At 39.6% G+C, this 19275-nt stretch overlaps 1 protein-coding gene across 1 annotated transcript; it reads right to left on the reverse strand.

The window, feature by feature from the left end:
- Positions 1-610: 610 nt before the first annotated feature.
- On the reverse strand, positions 611-18585 carry HSP90B1 (heat shock protein 90 beta family member 1). Its single transcript, XM_006084067.1, has 18 exons — positions 18359-18585; positions 17299-17401; positions 16471-16612; positions 15812-15928; positions 14435-14766; positions 9836-9947; positions 9332-9454; positions 8505-8621; positions 6461-6598; positions 6301-6378; positions 6133-6198; positions 5378-5647; positions 4523-4768; positions 3933-4069; positions 2067-2145; positions 1833-1988; positions 1403-1522; positions 611-903 (listed from the first exon to the last, which is right to left on the reverse strand). Exons 1-18 carry the CDS (start codon positions 18405-18407, stop codon positions 874-876), a joined length of 2415 nt encoding a protein of 804 aa, XP_006084129.1. The 5' UTR covers positions 18408-18585; the 3' UTR covers positions 611-873.
- Between the last annotated feature and the right edge of the window lie 690 nt (positions 18586-19275).

The raw sequence follows: 19275 nt of genomic DNA on the forward strand, positions 1-19275 counted from the left end.
TAGTTGCATTTAGTTGCCCTTGCTCCTTAAATTTGTGGCTATTTCTTTCCTTGGTTTTAACCTTAAAACTTAAAAAAAATGTTTTAAATGTTTTTACTGATTTCAGAGAGGGAGGGAGGGGAGAAACATCAATGTTGAGAATCATGGGTTGGTGGCCTCCTGCATGCCCTCCTGCTGGGGATCGAGGACACAACTGGTGCATGTGCCCTGACCAGGAATGGGACCTTGATCTCCCAGTTCTTAGGTCAATGATCAACCACTGAGCCACACCAGCTGGTCTAACCTTGAAACTTTTGAAGAGTACCGTTCACACATTCTCGGTTTGTCTGATGTTTTTCTCATTAGGCTAAGGCTATTGATTTCTGGAAAGAATACCAGAGGTGAAGTGTCCTTATCATCACATCCTGTGAGAGGATACATGACATCACTGGTGATACCAACCTTGATCACTTGGTGAAGGTAGTGGCTGCCAGGTTTCTATGCTGTGAAGTCACTATTTTCCCCTTTCCATACTCTATTCTTTAGAAGACAGTCACAAAGTCCAGGATTATCTTTTCTAACTATAAATTAACGTTTTTAAAAATAAAAAATAAAAATGCAAGACACTGGATATTTGGGACCTTTTTTATTTTTATACACATGACAAGATTTTACACCAAGAATAGTCAGTTAAATAGTACAAATTTACATTCATGAGGAATGTTAAAAAAAAAAATTCAACTAAAAAACCCTCTTTCGGTGACCCACGATTCCAACATTTTACAGTGCAGGGGAGAAGGGAGCTGGGGGAAGCATCCAAAAGTCTCTCCAAAAAGAAATGACTTAAATTTCACATTCCCTCTCCACACAGGATCCAAATGGTGAGAGTGTAATTTACAATTCATCTTTTTCAGCTGAAGATTTCTGTGAAAACAAAAATCAGAAGACATTAAAAGCTAGCAGAAATAAAACCGTTAGCTCAAGAGGTTCATATGTGGAAAAAATAATGGGCCAAACCTATTTACATTATTTCAGCTGTAGACTAAAACTTACCTTGCTAATCTGCAAAAAATTTTAGATAATTTAGAACCCACCAAAGGTCAATGGCCCCTGAACACAACAAAAATTTAATACACCCTAATGTTACCATATAGTATAGGAGAGGAAATGGCAAAGAGGATAGTAGCATTGTGGGCTACGGAAGGATCTGTTTAAAAACATCTCAAGTAAAGGAATAAAAGAAGTGAGATTAAAGTATACACTTTAAAGAATAAAAATGATTTGCTCCAGCTTTTGAATTTGATATGAGATGCCTATTTGGGGGCAGATCTCCGTAAGTCTGACTCCTTTATGTTACAGTCCTAACTGTAACATAAATAAGAATGCAAGAAATAAGAATGCAAGTCCCGTTCTTGATTGGTACCTCTGCTTTTTCGTCTTCATCATCTGTTCCGGCATCCATGTCTTCGTCTTCGTCTTGATCTGTGTCTTCTGTGGCATCCTCTGCTGTTTCTTCAGGTTCTTCTTCAGGTTCTTCTTCGACCTAAGGGGCAACATTTATGAGCCCATTAATGAATCTTTTCACTTTGCTCATTTAAATATATAAGATCACAATCCTCCAATTAGAGTTAACATCCAAGCTAACAAACTGAGATAAGACCAAAAAAAAGAATTTCTTTTATAAAAAGAGAATTTAATTTTTAGCATACTGCAAGACACTTGGGATTCAAACACTTAATAAATTATTTCTAAAAAGTAGAAATTAGTCCAACTTCTGAGGTATATCACTTAATCCTGGGAAGCCTATTCTTAAAGAAAAATGAAGCCTATGTGGGAAGGTTGGGAATACAAACCTTTGCATCAAGGTCAATGTTTAAACTGAGGCGCAGCATCCTTTCTATCCTATCTCCATATGCTTTAGTGTCTGGTAAAAGATATCCTGACCTCAGTGTTGCTGTTTCAAATAAAACCACGGCAAGATCCGAAACTGTCTTGTCATCTTCATCTTCCTGAAACGGGAGAAATCACACTTGATTAAAAGGTACAGAGTATTTAAGATGAAGGAGTATGACTGTAATGTGACTCACCTTAACTCGCCGAAGCATGTCTTTGATCAGTGGATGTCTGGGATTGATTTCAAATGTTTTCTTCTGGCTGGCATAATAACTGTTAAGGGATAAAAAATGAACATTAACAGCCCACCTGGCATAGCTCAGTGGTTGAGCGTAGATCTATGAATCAGGAGGTCACGGTACATGCCTAGGTTGTGGGCTCAATCCCCAGTGTGGGCTGTGCAGGAGGCAACCAATCAATGATTCTCTCTAATCATTGATGTTTCTCTCTCTCTCTTCTTCTCCCTTCCTTTCTCTGAAATCAATAAAAATATTTTTTAAAAAAAGAACATTAACAAACATCAGATTTTAGGGTCCATACATTTCCTTTTTTCTATTACTTTCATAATTACAGTGAACAGTTCTTGGAGAGATCAAGATGTACTCTTACTGCTACATCATGCTTTCCCTTTTAAAGGGGGATGGACATGCTTAGATGAAAGAGTTAAATAAAGAGAACTACTTTATTTACTAATGAATCCCAAGTGCCTAGAACACTGTTAAGTGGATGAACCGACTTAATGTCTTGTTCATCCCCACTTAATTCATCCTCACTACCTTAACTGCAGCTCTGGTTCCCACAGAGATCTGAGTTGTCTAGGCAGACTCTGGGTGTGCGCAAATAACACAGTCTCCATGATGCCTTCACCAAACTGGTTCCATAAAAAATTAATCGCTGCTTTTATCTGAGCTCAGTTCCCAATTCTGAACATACCCTCACAGTCCCTAGCATTTTACTGTCAGTGGTGACTGTCCTCTCTCCTATAGCTGCATGCTGAGGACAGGGGGGAACTACAGCTGTCCCCGTCGTGGTATACCCAGGGTCTGTGCTGGGCTAGAAGATTAGGACTTCATTTGTCATCCCGACTAGTCTGAATGGTACAAAAACAGCAGTAATATCTACTTTAGATCATCAATGTGTAAGTGCACTAGGTGCTCAAATGCTTATTGAATGAAAGGTAACTAACTTCCTGTTAATGAATAATTGAATGACTACTATGGCATTGCAATGGGATAAGCAAAAACCTGTTCTCTCCACCTGATGACATTTATAATCTAGTCAGGGAACAAAACAAATAAGCAAGATAGCACCTTACCATTTTGTTGTATAAATATGTATTGATGAATCATGCTAATTATGAAATGTATGTGCATGTGTGTAAATACATACTTATTTTAGTAAATACATTTGTGAGAAGAATCCTTAAGCTAAGCCTTGGGGAAAAAAAGTATGATAACTAGGTAGCAAATATGAAAGAAGCTACTCCAAGTAGAATAAGAGAATAAAAGTAGGGAAAAAACTATTTTCAAGGCCACTGCTGTGACAATAAAATGTAACCTTGAAATACTTATTTCTTAAAGATAAAAGGTACTAAAGATCCACTTGCCTCCAATACCTGGACCTTGAGTTCAAAATACTTAACTCATGGATCATATTTTAGCTTTAATTTTGTGGCACATACTATTTACGTTAAAAAAAGACTTAACTCTTTTTTGAGAAACAATTGTCATTGACCTCATCTGAAACTAAATCTAAAAATGTAAAAGAAGTCTAAATACCAAGTCAAACATACAGTCTAATGAAAAAAATACAGTTTATGTGTAACAGATTAAGAAAACTTGCATTTGTATATAATATACTATAAAATAAATCATGAGTCTAAGACCTTTTCTTTAGCAATCTAATGTAGGAAGAATCCCTTTGTAAACTTGTTTTCTACCTAACGTATAGTGGACACTTATAACACATCAGTTCCTTAGAAGATAATGCCAGCTTCAATATGGAAGGCTGGACAAGAGCTAACACTGTGGCAGGAGCTTTCTTTTCCCAAGGACGCTTACTTTGTAGAGATGTCTTTGCCTGTTTGGTACGCTTGAGCTTTCATGATTCTCTCCATGTTGCCAGACCATCCGTACTGGCTGGCCACGAGAGCACACGGAGACTCTGTCAGGCGCTGAGATACCACAGCCTTTTCAATCTGGGAATAAGAAACCGAAGTTAGATACATATAAATATCAATAGTTAAGGTCATTTGATAATTGCATTTCAACTCTTCAAGGATTCATCACTTAAGATCCTAAACATAGAGGCAGGCCATTAAAGTACCTCTCATTCATATTCGTCAGAGCCACTGTCATTTTATAATCTGAATTTTTCTGTCAGAAATACTTAAACACCAACTTTAAAAATATAGAAAAAAAAACCCAGCACCTACATAAAGAATAACAACCACTATTATCCTTTTAATTCTTTGCAGTTCCTAAATTTTAAGCTTGTCCTCCCAATAATTTAACCACAATATTAAATGTTGTCTTGACAAGTTTTAATGGTTGTAAAGTAACCAGTTGCTAAGTGTAATTTGTTGGCAAGACAAATTTTTTAAAAATGCAAATACTAAAATTTTCACACTTTCTAATTTCCACAAGAATACCTTGTCCTTGAGGGCTTTATCTTTCATCCAATTGAGCAGAGGCTCAAATTCTTTCTCAAGTGCTTCACGATTCTCCTTAGTTTTCTCACTTTCATCAAACTTCACGCCTTCCTTGGCAACATTCTGGAACCTCTTCCCATCAAACTCAGGAAGAGCCTGAATGCAGTATTCGTCCACAGGTTCTGTGAGATAAATCACTTCATAGCCCTTTTTCAGAAGTCTCTCAACAAAGGGAGAAGATTCGGCCTACAAAATAAAGGAGATTTAAGTTTTCCAAGTCTAGCCTTGATATGTTAACACATTGCGTACCGCATAGAAATCTCTAAGACATACGCCAGGGACCGCACGTTTTTGGGCAAACTGCACGTTATTTAAATCATCATAATGCACTTTAGGTGTTGTTTTTCAATAATTATAACATTTTTATTTACAAAAACAATTAAACAATTAAAGTTCCTAGTACTTTTTTAATGTATGGTACAGCGTAAAACACTTTCCTCTATGAAGAGGGACCAAACAAAATTTACATAAGTATCTAGATTCGCTCCTTTTTCCATGGGCATGAAAAACGAGAACACTCGTGAGCGGTCCTTAACAGATGGCGCGCGAAACACGAGAAAACTCCTGAGTGGTACGGAATGTGTTAACGTGTTCATCCCAATAGCTATGTTTATATATTACTAACAACCTCATTTACAGGTAGAGAATTAAAGAGGTGCAGAGAATACAGTGACTGACCAGACCTCATACCTGCTACGGTTCAAAATTACATTTAAATTTTCCTTTTTGTTCTCAAATGTTGGTTATAACTTCCAACTACAAACCACAATCCCTGACAATTGGCGTTCATCTCACCTCTTTTCTGCTGGACCCAGCCATGAAGTAGATTTTGTCCTGTTTCTCCTTCATTCTTTCCACATACTGGTCTAGACTAGTAATGTCACTTGGATGATGAGAAGACTGGAATCTAAGAAGTTTGGCGAGACGTGTTCGATTTGAGTGGTCTTCAATCACACCAAGCTTGATGTTGGTACCAAATTCTTTCCAAAAAGTATCATTGTATTTCTCATCAGCAATCTTTTTTATCATGTCCAGAGTTTTACGGACAAGCTTCTTTCTAATCACCTAAACAAAATTAAAGAATAACTGATTAGAGAACTTCATCTCAATACAAGATGTAAAGTAGCAAGCAAAAGAGACAAAGACAGGGCATTGTCCTTGCCATCTATCAAGAGGCAGGGTATGATGAGCACTCCTATGCTGGACTAACCAGAAACTAAGTTGTCAGTAGAAATAGTCACAAGACTACTTTAATGTTTATGTTCTCTCTTCAGACTAGGTAGGGGGTGTGCATGTGTGTATATATATATATGTATGTGTTCACTATGTAATTCTTTTGACTTTTCTCTATGTTTGAAGTTGTGTTTTTTTTTAATTGCATAATGGGGGAAAATAATAAGATTCTCAAGATTTGAGAATCCCAGAATAAAATTAAATTCACCGGAATAACCAAAGACTAGTTTCAAAATCTGGTAACTCTATTAATGGAAACTGTCCTTTGTGGCCCAATCAAAGAGCAAAGCAGCCAGTCTCTTCCCAGAGGTACTCACCTTAAGCAGTTTATGTTGCTGAAGAGTCTCACGGGAAACGTTCAAGGGGAGATCATCTGAATCCACCTACATATGGTAAAAGAAAGTTCAGTGAGCAATAAAAACACTGGAAAAAGACAAACTAAACAACAACAAAATACCCCCTTCTCGCAATCTTCAGATACTTACAACACCTTTGACAAAATTAAGGTACTTGGGCATCATATCATGGAAGTCGTCTGTGATGAACACTCGGCGCACATACAGCTAAGCAGAGACAATAAAAAGGTTACTTTGGGAAACTGTACTTTCAAATTTAAAATTCTGTTTACATTACTTAAAAACCCACCTTAATGTAATCACTCTTCTTAGATCCATATTCGTCAAACAGACCACGTGGAGCAGAAGTAGGTACGAATAAAATTGACTTGAAGGTAACTTCCCCTTCAGCAGTGAAATGGATATAAGCCATGGGGTCATCACTTTCCTATGGAAAATTGGTACTTCGTTATGCAAAAGGCATAAAAAACGGTGGTACAAAGGCTAAGTAATTTATTATGTGGTACAGTCCAGTTTAGCTCTTACTAATAAAGTTCCCTGCCTGGCCGGTGTGGCTCAATGGTTGATCATCAACTTATGAACCAGGAAGTCACAGTTCAATTCCCAGTCAGATCCCCAGTAGGGGGCATGCAGAAGGCAGCCGATCAATGATTCTCTCATCACTGATGTTTCTGTCTCTGTTTCTCCCTTCCTCTCTGAAATCAATAAAAATATATATTTAAAATAAAAATAAAAGTTCCCTTACCAAAAAAGGGGTGGGGGAGGGCCTGGAGGGAAAAAGAAGCAACTATGACATGGTTGTTTTGATGGTGACTGTCAATAATATTATTCCTAAACTCAGGAAGGTTCCACTTGTGTGAGAGAAAAGGATGGGAAAACCGCCATCCTGCCTAAATGGCAAAATACAATAATTCATGAGTGTACTGGGCAACCACAGAAAGTACTCAGGCACAGATTTTTCCCAGGGAATTTGGACTATAGCAGTAGATATAAAGAGGTATGTAAATAGCTACGAAAGTGTAAAGACAGAAATTCTCTACATTGCATTTTCCATTAATTACTGTACCCACAAGTGGCTATTCCAAATTGAGATGTGATTAATGATAAGTGTAAAATATACGAACAGACTTTGAAGACACAGTACAAGAAAATCCCAAAAAGTAAACTATAATTATTTATATTGTACATGTTGAACTAATACTGTTTTGGGTATGTTGGGTTAAATAAAATATATTAATAATTAACTTCACTTGTTTCAACTTAAAAAAAAAGTGGCTTCTAAAAATACCCTATATAATAAAAGGCTAATATGCAAATTGACCAAACCGTGGAACGACCAGTCGCTATGATGTGCACTGACCACCAGGGGGCAGATGCTCAACACAGGAGCTGGCCCCTGGTGGTCAGTGTGCTCCCACAGGGGGAGCACCGCTCAGCCAGAAGCTGGGCTCACGGCTGGCGAGTGCAGCAGCAGTTGTGGGAGCCTCCCCTGCCTCCGTAGCAGCACTAAGGATGTCCGACTGACATCCCCCAAGGGCTCCCGGACTGCGAGAGGGCACAGGCCAGGCTGAGAGACCCCTGCCCCGAGTACAGGAATTTCCTGCACTGGGCCTCTAGTTTAAGATAATAGTATTGGCTTACATTATATTTCTAATACACAATTGCCCTAGATGAAGTACCTTTATATACACTAGGACATTTGAGAACCAAGGGAAAGTTTTTAGAGTTTTTAAAGGATGGTTGGATGTTAATATTAAGGAAAACAAAGAAGGTTAAGTAACAAATCAATAAATGGAATAAAGAGTAAAGGACAAACAGAATCATAGAATATTAAGTTCTATCTAGTATGCTAAATAAGTGCATTAAACTATTCTATTTTGTACAAAATGTGGTTTGGGAAAACATTAACTTGGAACAGTCTTAATCTCTGCTAGTTTTGGATTAAGAGTTAAAAGAAGGGATCATTACAAGAAAAAACAGAGTTAGTAATTATTCCTACTTAGGCATGCGATGACCTCACAGTAATTATTTGATGTTGTTGTAAAGAAGCTCTTTAAAGAATCAGTTAAAAGCCACTCAATAACACAACTTTGTTTTATGGGTTCTATAGTAGAAACCAAACATATACTCATGGAGGTATATTTTTTTCTATAACACAGACCTCTTGGCAACCTGGTGAAGCCTACAGATTTCTTCTCAGAGTAATTTTTTTAATGCATAATATAAAATACACAGGATTAAAAAGGAAATCAATTGTAAAGTAGTTACAAATTATTTTAAATTTATTTTGGAATTTAGTACCTTTTTATCACATTTTTCTAAATAATATTTACCTTTGAAAATGATTTGTAGAAAGCTTTATATTCATCCTCTTCTACTTCTTTTGATGGTCTCTGCCATATTGGTTTGATATCATTCATAAGTTCCCAATCCCAGACAGTTTTTTCAACCTGAAGTTAACAATATTTAATTAGTCTCTCCCACCAGTTACAATAGTGGAAACCGTAGCTTTAGGACATTTCAGAAGAGAACATGGAAGGAACAAAGGATACCTCTAATCTAGTATGGTTCCTGCCAACTATATAAAAAAGGGTCAACATTTAAGAGTGATTTAAGATTGATATTTAATATAAAAAGACAATTGGTTATCATTCTAATTAAAAAGCCAATTTTTTTCATTATTTTTAGCTAAAATGTTATTTCTTGAATACGTTTTGAGACTAGAAGGATATACATATTATATATTTCCTGACTTATAGAAATCCAACATCTTACAATAAATATTCCTAAAACCCCACCACAACTTCTACCTACTCTGCTTCCTGAGTAGGCCAGAACTACAAAAGAAGATGCAGAATGCTTTTTAAAGATTTTAAACTTCAAAACATATAAGCCACCCTGAGCAATATATAGATGTCAGGAAACTCTTATAAAAATGAGTCTTATAAAAATGAGCCGTTTGGCACTTACAAATTTCTAGGAGAAACATATGTGCAGACAGACACACACACACACACACACACTTCTGATTTTTTTATAAGATGGATTCAACATTTGGAAAGAACCTTTAAGAACTGAAGCTTGCCTCAAATGAGTGCATACTTAGGTTTTCTAATAAATCCTGAACAATATTTTAAGGAGGGACATAAACCAGATTTACTTTTTTAGTTTTCGGTTTCTTTTCTTCTTCTTCTTCTTCTACTGCAGCTTCATCATCAGATTCTTCCTTTTCTTCTTTTGCTGTTTCTTCTTCTTCTTCCATGGGTTCTTCAACAGTTTCAGTCTGTTGAAGTAGAAAGTAGAATTATGGTTAAACTCATTTCTTTAAAGATTCGGATTTCATCTGTAGAATACAGAACAAAAGGACAACTCAAAAAAATAGGTGGTCTGTGAGGAAACCCAAATACCTGAACTGGAGAAAACCACATTTAGCTTTCTTTAAATATTAAATACTAGAGGCCCGATGCACGAAATTTGTGCAAGAGTAGCCTTCCTTTCCCCGGCTGCTGGCACCAGCGACCCAGCTTCCCTCGCAGCCCTGCCTTCGTCTGGAAGGTCGTCCAAAGGACGTCCAGTCTAATTAGCATATTATGTTTTTATCATTATAGAAGATTTTAAAATGTGCGAAGGTGATACATATAAATTTTCAGCAATACAGATTTACCTTGCTGCTCCATACATAAATAGGAAAGTTTATGAACTGTGAGTACTTCTTGACGAGATTTTTAATTGTATCCAATTCAAGGTAATCAGATGCTTCTTCTTTTAAAACAAGGCTGCAAGGGAAATAAGATATTTATAGGCACATCCATGGTTTAAAAGAGTTGATTATAAATTTGCCTTCATGGCAATGCTAATAGCCAATAGTTCTGTTTAATCCAAGATATCCTCTCTATTAAGAAAATATTAAGAACTTTCATCACCAATAAGGGTTTGTGAGCAAATACACCAAATATGGGTATGATAAAAAAACAACAACTTTCCTTGCATTCCCAAGTGGAGAATAATCTTAGTTCCAAGTTGAAAATGAAAATGTTCCCAACCTTCTAAATATATTGGGCTTTTTCATTTGAAAAACTGAAATCTTAAGATAGCTCAAGGCGAGAAAACATTCTAGAGAAAAGTGGAATTATATGCACTCTAAAAGTTAGTCTAGAAATCAAATGATTATTATAGATAGCAAACCCCTAATAAAAATGTTCCTTTAAAAAACTAGAAAATTAATCTGAACTATTGTTATATCTACACCATCCAAAACAGTAGCCATCAGTCAAATGTAAGTATTCAAATAAAATTTGAAGTTGGTCTTCACTTACACTGCCACATTCTAAGTACTTAGTAATTCCCATGTGGGCAGAACATTTCCACCAGAGTTCTACTGGACACACTGGCTTAGCTAACTCCAATACAGAAAATTGTAGCACTGCATCATCTTCTTCCTTACTGCCCCCTCTGCAAACCCTTCCCTCCATCCACCAAAAATAACAAATCACAACATATTCTCAAACACAGCAGGTAGCCCGTATCTTGATGTTTGTGCTCCCAATAAAAATGAAGAAAATGTATCCATGGTTCCCTTCCCCCTTCAAAAGTTAATAGTTTTGCCCTGACTGGTTTGGCTCAGCGGATAGAGCGCTGGCCTGCGGACTCAAGGGTCCCAGGTTCGATTCCAGTCAAGGGCATGTACCTTGGTTGTGGGCACATCCCCAGTGGGGAGTGTGCAGGAGGCAGCTGATCGATGTTTCTCTCTCATCGATGTTTCTAACTCTCTATCCCTCTCCCTTCCTCTCTGTAAAAAATCAATAAAATATATATATTTTTAAAAAGTTAATAGTTTAGTAGCATTTGCCAACAAGAAGACAGACAGTACACATGACACAGCCTAATGAGGTGACAAAGTCTCTGGTCTCAGAGCAGAGTATCTTAGAGCTGTTGAGTTGGGGAAGAGTTCAATTTTGGATGCAAGCTGAAGCTAATGGTTTGACATCTTAGTGATACTTAAATGGCAATTAGATATATGAACAGACCATTAGTGAGCTCTTGACCGGAGTCAACAAACTGTGTATGGCTGGCACCCACATACAAAATTTTATTGGGCCCTAGCTGGTTTGGCTCAGTGGATAGAGCATTGGCCTGCAGACTCAAGGGTCCCAGGTTCAATCCAGTCAAGGGCACATGCCTGGTTTGCGGGCTCAATCCGGTGTAGGGTGTGCAGGAGGCAGCCAAACAATGATTCCCTTTCATCATTTATGTTTCTATCTCTCTCTCCCTCTCCCTTCCTCTCCGAAATCAATAAAAATAAAAAAATATTCCAATTCTCTTTAAAAAAAAAAAAAGAAATTGTATTGGGACACAACCTCATCATATGTTGTCCATGGTTGCTGTCAGCGACAAGAGCAGAGTTGAGACGTGACAAATCCTATGATTGCAAGCTTAAATTATCTACTAGCTAGCACTTTAAGAATTAAATGAGGAACATAAGGATAATGAGAAAAGGACTCAAACTTAACTTTTAAAGAAAGAGAACATCAACATTTAAGAAATGGGCAAAGAAAATATAAAAAGATTTGTAGGGTCATGGAAGCTAGGTAAGTGGACAGTCTTAAGGAGTGTGTAGAAAAAGCCAATTCTGTAGACTACACCACAGGAAAACTAAGAAAAAAAGACAATCTATTGCTGGGAGCAATGTCATTTAAAAAATCCCCAAATCCACTGGATTTAGTAACAAGGGTTACTGGTGAATTACTTCAATGGAAAGGCATGACAAAAGGTGAAATAGCAGCAAAGGCAAGTGTACTTTTTTTTAAAAAATAAATTATTTTTCCCCTTTTATTTTTTAAAAATAATTTTCTTTTACTTATTTTTATTGATTTCAGAGAGAAAGGGAGGGGGAGAGAGAGACAGAAACATCAATGATGAGAGAATCATTGATCAGCTGCTTCCTGCATGCCCCACACTGGGGATCAAGCCAGCAACCTGGGCATGTGCCCTTGACCAGAATCGAACCTGGGACTCTTTAGTCCACAGCCCGATGCTCTATTCACTGAGCCAAACCGGCTATGGCCAAGTGTACTACTTCTTTTAAAAATATATATATATTTTATTGATTTTTTACAGAGAGGAAGGGCGAGGGGGAGAGAGTTAGAAACATCGATGAGAGAGAAACATCGATCAGCTGACTCCTACACCCCCCACTGGGGATGTGCCCACAACCAAGGTACATGCCCTTGATTGGAATTGAACCTGGGACCTTTCAGTCCGCAGGCCAATGCTCTATCCACTGAGCCAAACCGGCTAGGGCCAAGTGTACTTCTTTAAACTCAACTGTGGAGGGGAGAGAAATAGTGTGCCCAAAAGAGGATGGCACCACCTGCCTTCGCCCTACCCCAGAGACCAGGACATGCTCACACTTTGATGGGAAAGAGGGAGGTGAGTGGGAGGGCTGACTCTAAAAAATGGGGTAGGAATTAATTTATGCTAGTCTCCAAGGAGGTAAGATGAGAGATCACAAGTGGAGACTAGTTTTAGGAAAAAATGTAGAATACCACCACCTTCATTGTGGTAGAAGCAATAATATTTCATGATCTCATTTAATCCTCACAAAATTTCTCATGAGGGTACAGCAGAGGCTACTTTAAAGGTATGAACAGAGATGAAGTCCTGGATATAGGACAGGATCTTGACCATGTCATTTCCTGGACTTCACTCTCCATTTTCCTTTGGCCACTCTAGACTTTCAGTTCCTCAAATAGGCTTGTCTCTGAAACTTCCAACATGCTGTGCTTGCTGCCTGGAATATTTGAACTTAGCGCTATTTCAGAAAGGCCTTCTGGTAAGGGAGGTGTCCCTTAGCTTCTTTTCTAGCACTTGCCACTCTGAAATGACTTCATGTTCTCCCCCACTTACTAGAATGAGCCACGTGAGAGCAGGGACCACACCTGTCTTATTCTCTGCAGTAGCCTTAAATCCTAGCAGGTAATAGGCATTCAAATGAGTATCTGTTGAGTGAATGGTGGGGTAGGAAGACTTGAAGGAAAAGGCAATTTGCCCAGGTAAAGCAGAATCCGTTGTAAAGTTTCACTTACTTATCAAGCATCCATGGGACTTGCATAAAACTGCTCTGATTACCTCATTCATACAAATATTTACCTGTCAAGTGTTAGTTCTGGGAACAGAGCAGTCAACAAAATGTTTGCTTTCATAAAGCTTACATCTCGGCAATCTTGTCTCTCTCTCAGCACTCTAAGACATCAGCATCTCTTGGGACATCATTTTCTAGCTCTTTCTAGTTGAGAGATGTGATTACCTACACTTAATGAGAGAGGGCACTGGGGTATGATTATTAGTGATGCCTCCTAATGAGACTAGGAGGTGTCAATGTTAATAACAAAGGCAGGGAAAGGTAAATTGGGACGAATAAATTAGTAAAAGTACTGAAATGCAGTCCTCTAATTAGCCTTCATTAAAAGAACATCTGTGACCATGAAGACAGGAAATGTTACCCTTTGGGATGAAGAAAATTGGTCAAAATGATAAGATATATGCTTTTTTTCCTATTTGGATATTTAGTGTTAAGAAAATTTAAAACTGAATTAAGGAAAAAGAAAAGTGAGACCTCAGGCACATAACATGTGAGAAATAATTTCTCTATTCTAGAAACTTGCAGGGCTGGGTAAGTCTACTGACCTTTAGAAAAAAAGCTGCCCTACTTCACTGTGATGTAACCAAGTGATACTGGGCATAAGACCTGTCTCATCTATACTAACAATAGTTATTGGCTTAAAATGAATTCAAATTCAATCTTTCTAATTATCCTCAAACAGGACTACAACCCAGTTACTACCACAGACCTTAAATATTTTAATGGTCACCCAAGGAGTCTCCTCTCATCCAGTCCTGCCATCCTTCAGAAATTGAATCCTGTGAACACGCTGTTCCTCCATCCCTTTATCCATGATGCTCCACAGACTGAGTCTAAGTCTTGCTTCCCTGAAAACCTGGACCAAGCTCTGAGGCCTCATCTGCCTTTGCCCCTGAAGAGCTAACTCTTCCTACTTATGTCCTCTATATACAGCAGCCATCATAACTCTGTGTTAGGTCCTCAAACATTTCTTCAAGTGATGAGAACAATTCAATTTCCTCATTTTATAGGCAAGGAAATTATTGGCCCAGAATAAGCCATTTGCCTAGAGAGCCTGACCTGGAGAGTCAAGATCCTCATTAGGACTATCAATTATTATTATTAGGAATTAGTAACACTCACGTAATTGTCGTTCCCCGGCCTAGAGTGTTTCCTCTTGGGTCAGCAATTACGGAAAATTCATTGGAGTCAGATTCCCAGATGTGCTGGGTATCGTTGTTGTGTTTCGATGTGACAATAACCTTATCTGCTACAAGGAAGGCAGAATAGAAACCGACACCAAACTGGCCAATCAATTCAGAAGTTGACTGGCCATCTTCTTGTGCCTCAGTCATTTTGTTTAAAAACTCGCTTGTGCCAGATTTGGCAATGGTACCAAGGTTTTTAACCAACTCTTCCCTGGTCATTCCTACACCAGTGTCTGTGACATGTAGCAGGTTCTTCTCCTTGTCACACTAAAGGAAAGACAAAAACAAGGTAATTATATTTGCTTAATACTCATGGTATGACAAGTAAATACTGAGCTATTATTGAAAAAACTCTCAGCTTTGGGCAACATCAATTCCAAAACAGAAAACTAAATTGAGGTATTTTCCTTCATACTCCTTTATGGGCTTTTCAGAAAATGCACATGTTAAGTATAAGCATCTTTCTTTATAGAGAATAATTTTAAGTTTAGTGTGTTTGAGAAAGTATCCATATAAAGAGGGCAGAGACTGATCTAATTGTCAAAGAGCAGAGACAGACTAAACAAAACAAGTTATTTTTGAAGAAAATATTCAATAAAATTTTATGTTTTGCCTATTTCTTTGGTAGAAAATAAAAATCCACAATTCGAATGACTTCTGGGTTTAGAATCTGTGGTGATCAATGTTTTTATTGAATATTCCCGACTCTCTGCCTTCTAGAAACATAATAGGAATATGCTTCCTCCATTTATGGCTGGGTGAGGCCATATGACTAATTCTGGCCAATAAGTTGCAACCAAGAGTGTGGCTTTCAGTGTGGAGCCTCTAATTGATGGGAGACCCTCCAAGCTTTTACACCATGGCAACCAGCTACACTCCAGATGGCTGCTCTAACAGCCTATGTCAGGGAGTGACGATGATATAAAGCAAAGGCCACAGGCAGCCTGTGACTGAATTAAGCCAGAGTAGCAAACTTTTTTTGTAAAAGGGCCAGAGAGTAAATATCTTAGGCGTTATGGGCCATATGTTCTCTGTCGCAACTACTACTGAACTCGATCATGCAGCACAAAAGCAGTCACGGGTAATATACAAGCAGGCATGGAAATGTTCTGATAAAACTTTATTTATAAGAACAGGCAGCAGGTTGGACTTGGCCCATAGGCCATATTTTGCTGACCCCTGACTTAATTCCCTGAGATTTGGGGGAATATTTGTTACTACAGCATAACCTAGTCTATCCTGACCGATTATGTATGGGTTCTCTGTCACCAAGATTTCTTTTTATTTTAAAAGAAAATTGTTTTAAGCTTACCTTAATTTTTACTGTTAGTTCCTCATTTCCAGAAAGAGCATTTTCATCTGTCAGTGATATTAGCCTTATCTTATCTAAAGCATCAGAAGCATTTGAAATCAGTTCTCTCAGGAAAATCTAAATGGAGGCCAGATTTAATACAGTTAGATTAGTCTCAAGATACACAAGACGTTAGATTTAATGTCAAACTCATTTTATCGCTCCTCTGTACTCTAAAAAAGCACTCTATGTAAAGAGGTGGCTTTACTCTCTTGGTAAAAGGAGGTACAGCTCTTTACACAAAAGACTGTAGCAACTAGAAGGGATATCTGAATTGGTTAAGAGCAGTAACACCACTCTACTAGTGGTCTTCAGGTAAGAAATGCATGAAGCCTGGTTAGCAATGGTCCTTAAAGACTCACAACAGTTTAGCAGGCCATGAACATATTTGGAGGGGAAAGAAAAAAGAAGGGAAAATGCCTAACAACCTCCCATCCCCCATAACACCCCACCCCCACCCCCTACACACACTGTATCTAGTAGTAGCAATTCTTGTATATACACTACAGGGAATTTAAATCTTACTACTTATTTGGAATCACTAAGTACATTTACTATGAAAGTGAACAAGTGTGCTACCATACAGAGAAAAATAATTATCCTAGCCACATGTTGCTTACCTCCTTATTTTTATACAATGAATTGATGATAAGTTTCATCATTCTGTTTACTTCAGCTTGGAAGGCAAACTTTTCTGATTTCTCTCTAAGTTCTCTTATTTGGGATGCATTTAATCCATCCAACTGAATAGCTTCTTCTTCCCTAAAAAGTAAATTTGACAAACAAATAAGCATTGCTTAGTTCCCTCCAAAACTGTATGATCTGTGCTGAGAGCACAGGAGTCTCTTAAGATAATGGTCTTAAGGGTTAAGAGGCTAAATTAGAGACCTTTATAAAATATTACTAATCTACCATCTCATTATTATTTTACCACAGCAGGTTACCTTTAACACTGCATTGGAAATACTCAGTTCTTAAAAATGTCAGAAAAATAAACCCAACTTTCCTCTACTAAAAAGCAAAGTCATACTCATGTATGTTCCCTCACACGTGGAACCGCCCCTTTGCCCAGGGAAGCTTTGGCTTCTACAGGTCTACAAAACCAAGTCCTAGGAGGACACATTTTAAAACACTGTTCAACTGACAGAAATTCTCTTTTTAAAATTACTACAGACACCCCGAGTACAAAATCAACTAAACGTCTTTTCTAAATTCCTAAGGTATATAGTGCTAGTATTCTGCCATGTAGTTATCAAAATAATTTTCAAAGGCATTCATTCAAGTTGGACCATTCTTAGGGGCAGATTAGGAGATTCTCATGTGTGCACATGCTTGATACACTTTCTCTGAGCATTTTTTTAGCTAATTAAATTTTGGAAATACAAACGAAGCCACAGTTTTCCAGTGTTCAGAAGGGTTTATACATATAGTTATAAATGAACACAAACCTCTGTACTACTTCATCATCTGTCCTTGAGCCTTCTCTACTTTTACCCAGATCCTCTTCTACTGTGCCATCCACGTCGACTTCATCATCAGCTCGGACTGACCCTGAAGGAAGATTTAACACCAAAAACCTCTTAAAACATCGATGCTTCATGTACTTCTCAGAGGGCAAATAAAAAGGGCAAGGACAGGGGATGCAAAATTCAGTTGTTAAATACGGGAGATGGGGGTGGGAGAATGGATCCACTGGTTTAAATATCCAATGTAAACCCACGTCCGCATATTTCTTATTTAAGTTCAGATACTGAGGTTCCCCAGTAGAAGCTGAAATACGCAGGCTGCCATCACTTCTACGGAGCCAGCCTCGAGCCTTTATAACTTAGCGGATTTGATACCAGGATCCCTCCACATTCACACGTGTTGCGCGCAGGCCAAGGCAGGGCCTCCAGACTGACCATGCCAAAAACTAGGCCTTCGAAATCACAGGTCAGAGTACAAACAGGATTTTGTGCAAACTCTGGCGAGGGGAACTGAAATCGGGCCGAGGGGCCTGAGAAGGGGAAGACATGTAAGGAGCTGGAGCACCAGGGAATCCAACATTGCCTCTGCGATGATCCAGGACCTCCGCTCCCCAGACCGGACCTAAGAAAGGAAACGCGCGTTCGCGAGGAGTCGGAAAACATGGGGGTCCGGGGTCCCGGAGCTCAGGCCAAAGGTTGAGGCGTGGGCAGAAGTCCTCCCGACGGGGCCCCAGCAATGCTCTCGGGGGAGCGGGAGCTCGAGAGAGGCCCCCCTGCCAGGTGGCTGAGATCTGCAGGCGCGGACACTAGGAGAGCTGCACGCGATTTAAATAACTCCGTTCTCTTTTTTTCTTTCCAGCGAAGCAAGAGTAAACGAAAGTCCCTAAGCCTCTTTCGAGGAAAGGCGATGGTCCCCAATGCGCAGCGCAGACCCCGTTATTTTGTCCCCCTCCCAGGCTCAACGCCCCTAGAATCTTCGAGAAGAGGCCGCGCTTGCGGAGGGGGGGCGTCCCAGGGTGCCCGCTCCTCCGGGATCACTCACCGAAGGTCAGCAGGACGCAGCAGAGGCCCAGCACCCACAGGGCCCTCATGGCGCGCGGCCGGTGAGAGTCTCAAGTCTCCTTTAATCGCAGGAGCCGCCTCCGCCCCGCCACCCCAAGGATCAGATCCTCACACCTCACGCCGCGCGGTCCGCCCACTACCCCCAAGCGGGTCCGACCGCTTTTCACCCCACTCCTCGAGGGCGGGGGACGGGAAACACGAACCCACCAATCGTGCCGCACCACGCACTCTCTATACCCAATGGGGACTCGTGGGGGGGACCGCAGTCCACCAATCGGAGCTGTCCAGGTGCGGTGCCCCATGCCCGAAGCGTGGCTCCTTCCGATTGGTCAGCCTTAGCCTCTTTTCTCCAATCAAATGGCTCCGCGGGTCCCTCTCACGCGGGACCGCCCCTTTGCCTGGGAAGCTTTGGCCTCTTTGGGAAACAGTCCGGTAAACGTCAGGTCAGAACACATCCCTCTTTTTGCTGAGGTCGCAGAGGAACTACTTCCGGATCCTAGAGAGCGTTTATTTCGTGACCAGGGGAACGGTAGCCGTGGCAACGCGTTCTTCAGCTTTCCCCTATCTACGCGTGGGGTCACGCTGGGAGGATTCCAGTGCGACTCTTCTCGGTCAGCTATTTGGCAGAGCATCTCGGAAACGAGAAACACGGGAGAGGTTGAAAATCGCGAGTGCTTTTAGATGAAGGGGGTAGAGATGGGGGAGTTGTGAGCCACTATAGTTCCCGGCATGCAACGTACTGGGGTACACTGCATTGAACACTGGGAATCGTAGTCTTTGACCAGAAGCCTAGTTTGGCCTTTTCTGCGTTTTCCCAGCTTGTCTTTACGTGAAGTCTGCGCTGCGTGATTTGGAATTTATATTTTCTTCTGATTGCAGTAGCTGACAGCTTTAAGA

Source organism: Myotis lucifugus, unplaced genomic scaffold (genome assembly GCF_000147115.1).
Source record: "Myotis lucifugus unplaced genomic scaffold, Myoluc2.0 scaffold_10, whole genome shotgun sequence".
Taxonomy (NCBI): Eukaryota; Metazoa; Chordata; class Mammalia; order Chiroptera; family Vespertilionidae; genus Myotis; species Myotis lucifugus.

Excerpts from the sequence above, each read along its gene's own strand:
- HSP90B1 (XM_006084067.1), bottom strand. The coding sequence starts at position 18,407 with ATGAGGGCCCTGTGGGTGCTGGGCCTCTGCTGCGTCCTGCTGACCTTC. Across the intron at positions 16,613-17,298 it reads GATGATGAAGTAGTACAGAG|GGAAGAAGAAGCTATTCAGT; the intron begins GTTTGTGTTCAT and ends TTTACTTTTTAG. Across the intron at positions 1,523-1,832 it reads ACATTGACCTTGATGCAAAG|GTCGAAGAAGAACCTGAAGA; the intron begins GTTTGTATTCCC and ends GTTGCCCCTTAG.